General features: G+C 35.7%; 1 protein-coding gene across 1 annotated transcript in view; it reads left to right on the top strand.

The window, feature by feature from the left end:
- The window catches only part of LOC126974765 (lysine-specific demethylase lid), a 32,773-nt gene that overhangs the window by 6,374 nt on the left and 13,882 nt on the right, over positions 1-12,517 (top strand). Inside the window, exons 4-15 of the mRNA XM_050822427.1 lie at positions 840-1,009; positions 1,286-1,496; positions 2,268-2,434; positions 3,868-4,029; positions 5,366-5,482; positions 6,797-6,908; positions 7,693-7,829; positions 8,232-8,338; positions 9,113-9,265; positions 9,796-9,907; positions 11,392-11,586; positions 11,895-12,073. Coding sequence (XP_050678384.1) covers positions 840-1,009; positions 1,286-1,496; positions 2,268-2,434; positions 3,868-4,029; positions 5,366-5,482; positions 6,797-6,908; positions 7,693-7,829; positions 8,232-8,338; positions 9,113-9,265; positions 9,796-9,907; positions 11,392-11,586; positions 11,895-12,073 — 1,822 coding nt within the window. The remainder of the gene's footprint in view (positions 1-839; positions 1,010-1,285; positions 1,497-2,267; positions 2,435-3,867; positions 4,030-5,365; positions 5,483-6,796; positions 6,909-7,692; positions 7,830-8,231; positions 8,339-9,112; positions 9,266-9,795; positions 9,908-11,391; positions 11,587-11,894; positions 12,074-12,517) is intronic.

Raw genomic sequence — 12,517 nt, 5'->3', positions numbered from 1 at the left:
CAAAATATACTCAGTCTTACCTTGCCATTATTTTTTTTATTAATGGTTGCAAGATTCACAGGTTTTTTGTCCTTAGACAATACAAACGTATCTTCTTTTGAGGTATTTATAGGCACGCGCCGCCATCTCGGCCGGTACCGCCGCAAACGTCCCTACGTTTTAAATCTGTAATATCTTAAAAAATATTAATTTAAATGATGTCATTTACGTACTTGCTGTATGTCCATATTGACCTATAGTAAATGCACAATGTAGTTACTTGATAATTACTTAATAGGGATTAGAATTAATTTAACCTTGATTAAAAATTTAGCATTGATTAAAATCGCTTCGTAAGTACGCCAAATTATTTCTTGTAAAAAGTAAAGGATAAAAAATGGTTATTGTGGGTTATCCCTAAGAGACAGACATATACCTTCGCCGACTTTTTTGTAGACCTTTTTAAGATGTACAATACTGTAGTAAATTATTTTGATTTATCTCGGAGGGTTCAGCCAGTGTTTGCAATGTAAACGCAAAAAAATGTGTTTATTGACGACTTCACATTAGAAACCTCTAAAATTATCAGTGTTTCACATTATGTATGTATTATTCATGTAAACCTTCCTCTTGAATCACTCTATCCATTAAAATCCGTTGCATAGTTTTAAAGATCTAATAAGCATTTAATAAGACTTTATTTTATACTATGTAGTGATGATGCTGTGAGCTATTGTTTGGGTTACTTTGTGACATAACATTGGTTCAATTTTAGTAATGACAAAACTTGTAGGTACTTCAAATGATAAAAAAAAGCATTTTTATTGTTGTTTTACAAACGAGAAATATTATGTTTTTAGGTGGGTTTGAAATATGTTCAGCGGAACGGAAATGGTCAAAGATAGCACATCGTATGGGTTTCCCACAAGGAAAAGGTATTGGGTCTATACTCAAGAACCACTATGAAAGAATGCTTTATCCCTATGATGTGTTCAAGAACAATGGAGCTGTTGGGGAGAGTAAAGAGACTGTAAGTATTGAAAAATGTTTTATTTTCTTTTAAGAATAAAAGGTAAAATTTTTTGATTGATTGCTTATTTAATATAAATTTGGTAAACTCAGCCCAGGTATGATAATTACTGCGTTATTAATTAGTCAACATGTCTTACGTCTTAAGATGGTGAGCGCGAGAAAATTGTTGTTTTGATGAACCCTGATAGGCTGAGGAAATTTTGTCATAATCCGAATGTCTTACCAGTCTCTGTTGTTATCATAAAAAATATCTTACTTTATGAATTCTCCACAGAAAATTGAGGTAAAAACCGAACAAACACCGGAGAAGGCAAATGTCCGGAGTCGCTCAGCAAGCAAGGGCCCTGCGGCGACTCCGCCCCCCGGCCGCCGCTACAAGTCCTCAGAGCCTGAAGCAGCCGAGGGCAGCCACACGGAAGGCGCACTCCCAGGCATGGATGATAAAAAGACACCCATCAAGGAAGAGCCTACAGAGAATAGGAGAAGTGGGTTTTGTTAAATTTAAAGTTATTTCATGCAATTTACAATAATTATTTATACTCGATAATATTATAGACAACTAAATTTGTTTCATCCAAGAATGTAATATATTCTATGTATAGGTATTTTAATATTTATCTTGCTAAGCAGAGGAAGGAATGATATAAGGATGATAATGGAAATAATGCAACATAACTATTGTACTTACCTAATGTTTTGAAATGGGTGCAATAAGTTTACAAAAATCTTTATTATTACCTATGCACATAATTATTTCTCATTAATTTAAATATCATGGCTCATGTAACTGTTGTTATACGATATCAGTCCCCATTTTTCTAACCTGATCCCATCAAAACAAGTGCATTGATTATGTAGTCATAGGTCAAGCTCATGCTAAAACATGAAGACAGTTATTCACTGCAGATAGTTCAGGAAGTTGGTGAGTAAATAGGGCAGATCAGAGTCTGTCTGATCATGATCAAAACAACTAATTAATATCATCATATTAATTAGTTGTTTTGATCTTATAGTTTTTAAATCCTAAAAAATATACGCAGCACAATACTCATTGTGTCCAATTAACTCTCTGGATGCTACTCAACTACTAGCCACTAGCCCAGTGCTACCAAAGCTGTTTTTTTTTCTACGTCTTGCCATATTCGGTTCTTATAGATTGAACAATTACACCCATGATCACGACTACCCGTGCCGGGTAGACTATAATACTGCTGTGTAGAACTAAATGTTACTTATCCTTTAATGTCTTTTGTCAGGTCCCCGAGAGAACAAATGGATGTCGAGCGGTGCAAGTTGCGGCGCGCGGGCTCGCGTACTCCGCGCTACTCGGCTGCGGGAACACCGGCTGAGCAACATGACCGTGTCAGTGACGCCGGCGCCGCAACCACCCACCGCGTCTGACCCCTTAGACCCCCACGACCCGGTACGCTATACATACCAACAATCATCTACATCATAGGTTCTCAACGTGGGCGATAACGCCCCCTTGTGGGTGTTTGAGACTTTCGGGGGGGCAGTAGAAGACCCAGAGAAAATTAGGGGGCATTGAGATGGCGCAGGTGGGGCGTGGGTAGATTAAAAAATATAGTCTAAAAAGGCAAAAAACTACACGAAAATACTCTGGAAAAAAACATATTCTCAAAGTGGGCAGTGAGCAAAATAAGGTTGAGAAACTATGATCTTCATACATACTATTCGGTATGATAAATAATTGACTCAACAGTGAACACTCAATTACATAATTATATAATATCATATTTAGGGGACATTCCTATGTTGGATATAAATATAAAGGCATGTAAGAGTATAAACGCCAGCAGTAGATCTCTTGACACCTGTTGTTGCAGATGTCCATAGCCTTACCACTCCACATTCCATGAGACTCTTGTCTGTTTGCCTAATCTTATATGTATAAAAAAATGTAAGGTTCGCAACTCATTCTATGTTTTAAAGGCAAAATAGGTTATACAAGAGGTCTTGTATTAGTTATTTAATTGATGTTGTTTCGTGTCTCTACTAAAGACGTTTGGTGAATGTAATTGACGTTCTTAATTTTGACATATTGAAGAACTCAAGAAATTACTACACTTAATACACCTATATTTATATTTATTTTTGTTATACGTCGCGCACGCATAGTCTGCATCCCGCGCTGGTTGGCTTGCTAATGACCCTAATGTTGGCTTTCCGCTCAGAGGAAGACAGATGAATGGATACACATCTTCATATACAAATAGAAGACCGAGCTTTGCTTTTTGCTGATTCTGCCACGGCAATAATGACTAATGAGACTAATTTCGTTACCAGAGGATGTTGGGGCACTGTACATACCAATGGTAGAGTTACTTGGCTATGGCACCTACTACCTAGTTTTAAATAGTTAGTTAAATTTATTGTTTGCTAGTTGTTGATTGCTCTAGAATTCTAGATATCATATTTCGCTTACTCTAGAAATGTAACACCATTAACAAGTAACGAAGAACATTTATGTGTCTTATAAATACTCATGTGATAAGATTGTATCTGTTAGTTATATTAATTGTTTAAAATTCAGTTGTCACTAAGTCAATATTGTCCTCTTTTTTTTTTAAATAATTGGCCACTTATGTATATATCCGTCTACCACTTAATATTAACCATTAAGTTTTAACGGTTGGACTTCCTCTAAAATGGATCCATCGAACTGATCTGGTAATGAAGCTGCAAGTTAATCATCGAAATTATTTGAGAAAACCATAATTATACAAATTAAATTTGTAATCAAAATTGATCAAAACCATAATTTTGACATTTGTAAATTCTTATCGGCTTGGTGAAACTCTTCTCAATAATATTGTATGTTTTTTTCCAAAACAGTTGGCGAAGTACATGTGTCACGTGTGCGGGCGCGGTGATATCGAAGAACAGATGCTGCTCTGTGACGGCTGTGACGACTCGTACCACACGTTCTGTCTGGTGCCGCCGCTGCACGACGTGCCCAAGGGCGACTGGCGGTGTCCCGTGTGTCTGGCTGAAGAGGTACGTGTTTTTTAGTGAGCTGGAAACGTATTAAGGGGTCAAAGAAAAATAATTTGCCCGAATTTACCAGCACAGGAAAAGCAAAGTAGGCTAAGTTCAAATTGGAAATATTCAGTATGGTCTCAAACTAAAAATGCGTGTAGAAGGGGTTGGTAATTTAAACACTTAAAACTTACAATAATCGCTGTATTTGCACAGAGGTTCCACTTTGAATTTACATTAATCACTGTATTTGGACAGTGTTTCTACTTAGAACTTACAATAAGTAATGATTACTCGAACTTAGCACCCTAGGTTATATAGGGAACAACAGCCAATTGTATTACTGCTAGCAAATGTGTTAGTGGGCACTGCTGTAGTGCCAACTAACTTACACAAATAAAATTTAACTAAAATCTGAATATTATGTGCTATTATATCTTTAAACTGAAATGACAATTATATAAAATAACATTACTAACAGAGTAATAAATAACAGCTTTATATAAATGTAATTATTAATTGGGATATCTTATGACTCCATGATGTTGGTAGCGCTTGTTAACACACAGTAACTAATCATTGTAACAATATTGCTCACATCCGTCAGGTCAAAAGCATTGTAGATAACTGCTCAAAAAGTTGCCAGTGAAAATTGTTAATATGGATATCTAACTATAGAAGTGTGTAGTTAAAAAATCATAGCCGTCCACAGGATAAAAATATTGCAGCATTGTGCTGGTTTTACGACATGTGTACCATAACAAACAAAACCTGAACTTGTAGGTATTCAAGAATAAATGTTTGAAGAATTTTTTCATACACATACTGTCCTTACTTTCCATACTTGCTATAAATACAAATAGTTGCTCATCTCCTTTATTATGCCGTTGGATAAGTACAATGGGGTACCTCTCCGGTAACGGTACACCTGCGGGTTGTCACAAAAACATACTGTAAGCTGTTGACGATTTATAGCGGTGAAGCATATTGAAATAAAAAAGTGCTAATGAATTTCATCAAAATATTTAATCAGTATGAACGCAGACAGTGCGGGTAGGAGAGAGGAACTCGCACCAAACCTCATATTTGATCCGTCTATAGTGACAGAGTTGAGTCACTATTTGTATTTATTCGACATAATTTTCTTATGCCTCAATATTCCAGGCAACTTATGTGTCTCTCTTACAATTTCCACATTATCTACTGCTATTTCTTACATTCTGTTTAAACTTAGCGTGTTTTACTGGGATGTATATTGTATATTTTAGTTATTGCTTGTCTCATAATTCCAATTCATTTCATTGTATTGTTTGAATCCGGTGTAGAATTGAAATATTTAATTGATTGTTAACAGGTATCAAAACCAGCTGAAGCGTTTGGCTTCGAGCAAGCGTCGCGGGAGTACACTCTGCAACAGTTTGGTGAAATGGCTGACCAGTTCAAGTCGGATTACTTTAATATGCCTGTACATGTAAGTCTTCCTCAAGGGAAGTTTTGTATGTTACACTTAAGGCGCGGTCATACCTCAATATCAACAAAAATTGGTTTCTTAGGGAGCCGATTACAACACAACGCAATGAAAACATTCTGACGCAAAAAATACAGTGCACAAAGAAGGATTTAATGATAATTGTGAACCGAATAGAATATTTATATATAATTTGAAATATCCAATAAAAAATTTGGAAGTTGCTTCCCAAAAATAAACTAAGGAGTCAAAAATCTCCGAATTTTAAGCGATAACAATATTATTTTTTTAAAATTGAATAGAATTAGTACTTTTCTAAAACTTAAACCGAACAATTTTTCAATTTAATATGTAAATTTTGAATAAAAAAAAAGAAAACCAGTAAAATAAATGCCCATTTGCAGCTTAGCCACATGATCAACACAAATATTGTAGGGTTGGTTGTAGCGTTTACAATCTTAGTCAGTCCGCGCCTTAATACACATAATATTTTTGAAGTGAAAACCTCTTTAACCTCGTTTGGCACTTTTTGGTAGGGGAAAATCGCATGGGTGCGCGTCACCGACATGACCATGACTGGCGCACCCGACACTTTCAGGAGGGGTGAAACCTCGAGACTTCGCGTCACCAAAATGCTTATAGCAATATCTGTAGTGATACAGCTGACATATTGTGCAACATTAGTGCTGTGTATATCTTATTAATAAAATTGAATGGATTTAGTGAAAAGTTCAATCTGTATATACTGTGCAGTGTTGAAATTGTGTTTTTGTTTGATTTATATGCTATTGAAAATAAGTTTTATATTCTTAAATTGAAATAAATAATTTAATTGTTTTTAAACATGATGAATTTTCAAATCTTAATTCAAAAAGTTCTAAGTTTTCACTTCTATCGGCAGTCTCTACAACTGTTATTTTTTTTTGTATTTTTGATTGCAACATTATGCCATACATAATTAGTCTTTTCATTACCATATAATTGTGATGAAGAAGTTTGAAAAAATGGTCTTCTAGAAATAAAAAATTTAACCTAAAATGTGAAACGCGGTTTATTCATTACATAAATGTCTGGAAATACCATATGTGGTTCTTCCATATTAATATTACAACAGCATCTCGATAAATCACAAAATTCGTTATATTATGTGCGCCCCTCACTGAGCTAAATATTGTTGAATTATTGAAGTGGTCTTAGCCTGCTTGATTTCAAATTTTTCAGGCTTTATGACATTTTTTTTTTCACCATTTTGGGTAGAGTATAAGGGTTTTGAGTAAAGCATACGAGGCAATAACAATAATGTTTTCATGTATACAGATGGTTCCTACATCGACTGTAGAAAGAGAGTTCTGGCGTGTGGTGTCCTCTATAGATGAAGATGTTGCAGTGGAGTACGGAGCTGATCTGCACTCTATGGATCATGGTTCAGGTGATTCTCTTTGATTTATTATTGTCTTCCCTAAACTCTTATTACACCTAAGGTTATGTAATTATTTAATTAATGAATTCATAATTCTTAAAGAGTTGTACTTACTGCTCACCTGTCCATAATTATTTTCTCTCTGTGGCATATATAAATTAATATTATATCTATGTTTTGTTTTAAGATGTATTAATTATTATTAATACTTTTGTATTTGGAAGTGAAGTGTACTCAGTATTCTTCTTTAATTAGTAAATTAATTAATTTTGAGTAATTCTACTAGTAGTTCTTTTGTGTCTGTGTTATATAAAAATTAATATTATATCTGTTTTGACTTACTCAATTAAATTAATTATAAATTATTTTCGATTCTATTGTATATGTCGCAGGGAAAAGATAAGCATTAATTTGATTTTCAAGAGAATGATGCGTTACCTTTTCATGGGAGTGAGCCAGGGGACAGAGGATATCTCCTTAGATTATGGGTACCACAACGGCGCCTATTTCTGCCGTGAAGCAGTGTAAACATTACTGTGTTTCGGTCTGAAGGGCGCCGTAGCTTGTGAAATTACTGGGCAAATGAGACTTAACATCTTATGCCTCAAGGTGACGAGCGCAATTATTGTAGTGCCGCTCAGAATTTTTGAGCTTTTCAGTCCTGGGCGGCACTGCATTGTAAAGGGCATCAATACAGGCGTATCAATTACTATCAGCTGAACGTTCTGCTCGTCTCGTCCCGTATTTTCATAAAAAAAAATTGTCTATAATTAAAAATGTTGCCACCTGTAAGGTTTCCCGACGAAGTCGAGCGCGCACCTTTACCCCGGCGAGCAGCAGTATGCAGACTCCAGTTGGAACCTGAACAACCTGCCAGTGCTGGAGGGGTCTGTGCTCGGTCACATCAACGCGGATATATCTGGCATGAAGGTGAGTGGTATACATGGTATCAACTTCCTTGTGCTCTTTTTCCAAGAATATAGGTCCTTTAAAACTCTGATAATGCAATCTTATTTGTTAGTTTTTTTCATTTAATTATTTTAAGCCAACATCTATAGTTTCAGCATTTTACATACATTGTCGGGCAAAAAATCAGCAGACATAATTGAGCCTATTAGCCAATTATTCAATATGGAGGGCCCCATTCATTGATTTTCTTTTGTATTTGAAAAATGGTAATTTTAACTAATTTATCCTACACTTAATTTATGAGCGCTCGGTTTGGTACTAAAATACTTTATTCTTAGTAGTCAACACTTATTTTTTCTATTGACTTGATTAATAGTATTATTATCATCCTTTAAATATATAAAAACTTTCTTAATCTCGCAGGTACCGTGGCTGTACGTGGGCATGTGTTTCGCCACGTTCTGCTGGCACAATGAAGACCACTGGAGCTACTCCATCAACTATCTGCATTGGGGTGAACCGAAAACCTGGTGAGAGATTTTATGCAAAATTAGAACTAAGCGTAACTTAATCTATACTATTATATAAAGCTGCAGTGTTTGTTTGTTTGTTTGAACTGGTCCGATTTGAATGATTCTTTCAGTGTTGGGTAGTCCATTTATCGAGGAAGGCTATGTTTTTTTTTTCAAAATTAGGGATCCGTAATAAAATTGCTATTATCACACAAGGTGTAAAATCGAAAACCTATTTTTGCGTGCGCTGTAAAAACTAATGACAATAGAACAAAATGATGTACAGGCTATACTATAGGCAATATTTTATTACTTATAAAACTATCGCGTGAATTATACTTTGTATTGCAAAACAACGTTTGCCGGGTCAGCTAGTCAACAAATAAAATTTGAAAACAAAATTTTATGAACGATGCGAGACTCGAACCCACGAGGACCACGTGACCTCTGGCGTGCCAGTGCTCTGCCAACTGAACTAACTGTTCGAGTGACGTATCGTCAAAAATCATGTATACTTTGTTCAACACTCAGGTTGAGGCTTCTTACTTAATCAATAAGAATCAAAACTTTATCTAAATCAATCAAGGAGATACTGGCAGTTCATAGTCAATATACTATGTAGGTACGTTAAGTGATATTTTTTTTTTATGGAATAGGAGGACAAATGAGCGTACGGGTCACCTGGTGTTAAGTGATCACCGCCGCCCACATTCTCTTGCAACACCAGAGGAATCACAATTACATAATTTTAATTAATTAATTACAATCAATATTACATAATTTTCGGTGTAGGTACGGCGTGCCGAGCTCGAAGGCTGAGCAGTTCGAGGCGGCGATGAAAGCCGAGGCTCCGGAGCTGTTCCACCTGCAGCCAGACCTGCTGCACCAGCTCGTCACCATCATGAACCCCAACATCCTCATGAGGGCGGGCGTCCCTGTCTATCGGTATGAATGTTTTCTCACCCAGCAGGATGATTTTTGACGCCGATATATTATTTACTGGAATTACTTTATGATTATTATAAGGTTGGCAAATCAATAAACTTTAAATAATACATGGGAATCATGTTGTGTAATGAAATCAAAATCACTTGTAGGTCAAGGAAATGACACTTTTCAAATTTTTCGTCAAATTTTCTTTTCTTTTTACATTTACCCCGACTCTCTAAAAAGGTTGAGCTTTAATGCGAAGAAGTGGCAAGGAACTCATTACCACTCTTTTAAATCAACATTAACAGCTTCATGTTCTTACAAATCATTTCAAGTAATATATATGATGTGCCTAACATGTGTAAGTCAAAAAAAGTAAATTTAATTTAATACGTACAGTGGATGCATCAACCCACACACACCATAAATTAATAAATGTATTTTGTGAGCGTTTTAATAGTAACACTAGTTGAAAAGGAATAGTGTAAGTTTGATCATGTAGAGGATATTTTATTTAAACCAGCAATTTTGAATGTTTTTCTTAGAACGGATCAGCACGCGGGTGAATTTGTCATCACATTTCCGCGCGCGTACCACGCCGGGTTCAATCAAGGATACAATTTCGCCGAGGCAGTCAACTTCACACCAGCTGATTGGGTGAGAGACTTACCTACTATTATAGTTATAAGGTTCGACTCATTTTTATATGCAACTGGTTGAAATAAACCTGACAATAAATTTTATTGTCACAAAAACCAAAGTGCTAATCGGAACTTTGCGTTTGCCAGAAACTCAACGTAAACTGGTTTACTGAAGTAGAAATAATAATACAACAAAAATGTCTTACAAAGGTATCTTATGTTCTCTTTTTTTTTTATATATTTTTGGCTATGGGTTAATACAAGTTTCCTTTGTGGTAATGTGAATGGTGGTGATGGATCAAATTAAATCAAAATCAGTTTATTCACGTAGATTACGGAAATGACACTTATGAATGTCAAAAAAAATAAATCTTATTAAATCTACCGCTACTTCGTAAAGGGTTGAGCTAATGAGAAGAAGTAGCAAGAAAGTCATTGCCACTCTTTTATATCAAGAATGACATTTGCATTAAGATATTTATGGTAATACAATATTACAGATTTGTGCAAAGTAATGATACTTGTAATTATTATCTATTGCAGTAGATCTAGGCGAATATTTATTTTCTCATAATTTTTAAAGTGAAATCATTTTATTACATCGCGTTATTTTTTTCGCTCATCTATCGCATATAGCGTTACATTTGATTAGGGTCGCATTACGATTGGTAGTAGGGAGGTAAGGCTATCATTAATTTCAACACATAAACTATACTACTATAGTATACTAATACTACCGTTATAGACGAACCATGTGTGAGAGTGAGATAACTATCATTATATACAAACCGAGGTGTGAGAAAGAGTCTCAAGAGAAACAATTTAGTGTCCATTAGTCTCTTGTCAAATTGGACCGCGTTTTAATTTTAGTGTTTCTATAGTTATTGTACTGTGTTTAACAGATATTAATTAAAAAATAAAATGGTGTCGTGTTCTGTATTGCATTGTGTTGTACACATAGCAGCAATCCAACTAAAGAATCATTTCACAGGTAAATACAGATTCTTCAATACCACTTTCTTGATGTTTATTTTTGTAGAACACTTGCACTAAATATTTCATTTTATATACGCAGTAAACACTCTATTTTCCAAAGATAATATTAATATAAAAAAATGTGTGTTAGAAAATAAAATATTGTATACGTTAATATGACGCCGTTTATCAATATTTGTCATAGGATTGTCTAAGAGCAAAATACTACACACTTCACTAATTCACTCCACCTCTGTAAAACATAAGAGTAACGTGTAAGAGTGTTTTGTGTATTACGCTAGTATACTAAGTTTATGTTTCAATAACTGCTTCGAAATCAGTGTGGCCGCGCGGTCTAAGTCGCCAGATTTAAGTTCTGGTTCCCGAGAGCGAGAGTAGGTACGAAAGCCACACCCCAGACCAAGTTTTTCTTTACATTATATTTAAATTTTTATGAAGAAGTAAATCATTCGTTCTTTAATAACCAATGATTTTTTTTATTAATGTTTTCCTCCGTTTTAACAGTTGAAAATGGGCCGCGAATGCATCGCGCACTACTCGACACTGAGGCGCTACTGCGTTTTCTCACACGACGAGCTTGTGTGCAAGATGGCCTTGGAGGCCGACTCTCTGAGTCTCACCGTGGCCCTGGCCGCATACCGGGACATGCGCACCATGCTCCACGACGAGAGGAAGCTGCGCAAGGCTCTGTTGGATTGGGTGAGTTATCAAAAAATTACTAGTGCTTTTTTACGAAGGGCGGTGATGGCCAAGTCAGAATCTACGAGACTTTGAAAAAAGAAGCGAAATATCTCAAATAATCTGGCTCTAATGATTATAATATGTAAGTTACTCACGGCACTGTTAATCGCGAATTCATCTGCGAAAAAAAATGCGATAAATGTTCCATCAAGTTATTTCTTCGAATGCTACTCCAGAAAAATGTCTTACCTTAAAGCTTACTGTATGGTCTTCGTTGTTTCAATATAATTTATGTATTGATCGTGTTTGTAATGTGTTGTCCACAGGGGGTGACAGAAGCAGAGCGCGAGGCGTTTGAGTTGCTTCCAGACGACGAGCGACAGTGTCACCTCTGTAAGACCACCTGCTTCCTGTCTTGTGTGACCTGCGCGTGCACAACACACGTGGCCTGCCTGCGACACTTTCACCAACTCTGCGCCTGTCCACCCACTGGGCATAAGCTCAGGTAAGAAATTTTGTCTAAACTTAAATACAATTCAAATTTAATTTACACCAAAATCTATGGACAATGTGGGACTCGAACCCGCGACCTATCGGGTTCCGTCAGAGCGCTCTTACTTAGCCAACAGTCCGAGTGACGCATCGATCGTAAATTTTGGTATGTCTTGTTTAAATCTCAGGTTATGTCTCCATCTCCCGCATTGGTATATTTAATCCCAGAAGTGTATCTCACACTCATCACTTAAAAATAACAAACTGTTTACATTCAAATACTGTTAATAGAATTATTTTTTTCTTATCTTACCGAATATATGAATGTGATAATACGCGGGCAATATATAATATAACGGCTGCTTTATTCAGTATATTTTTGTGAGTCAGCCTTGAGCACACGATAAAAGGATTCACTTGATATTTGTTAATTATTTACATCTATAACATTGTTAAT

Source organism: Leptidea sinapis, chromosome 33 (assembly GCF_905404315.1).
Source record: "Leptidea sinapis chromosome 33, ilLepSina1.1, whole genome shotgun sequence".
NCBI classification, from domain to species: Eukaryota; Metazoa; Arthropoda; class Insecta; order Lepidoptera; family Pieridae; genus Leptidea; species Leptidea sinapis.
The sequence above is the reverse complement of the archived record's forward strand: the minus strand, read 5'-3'. Positions and strand labels throughout refer to the sequence as shown.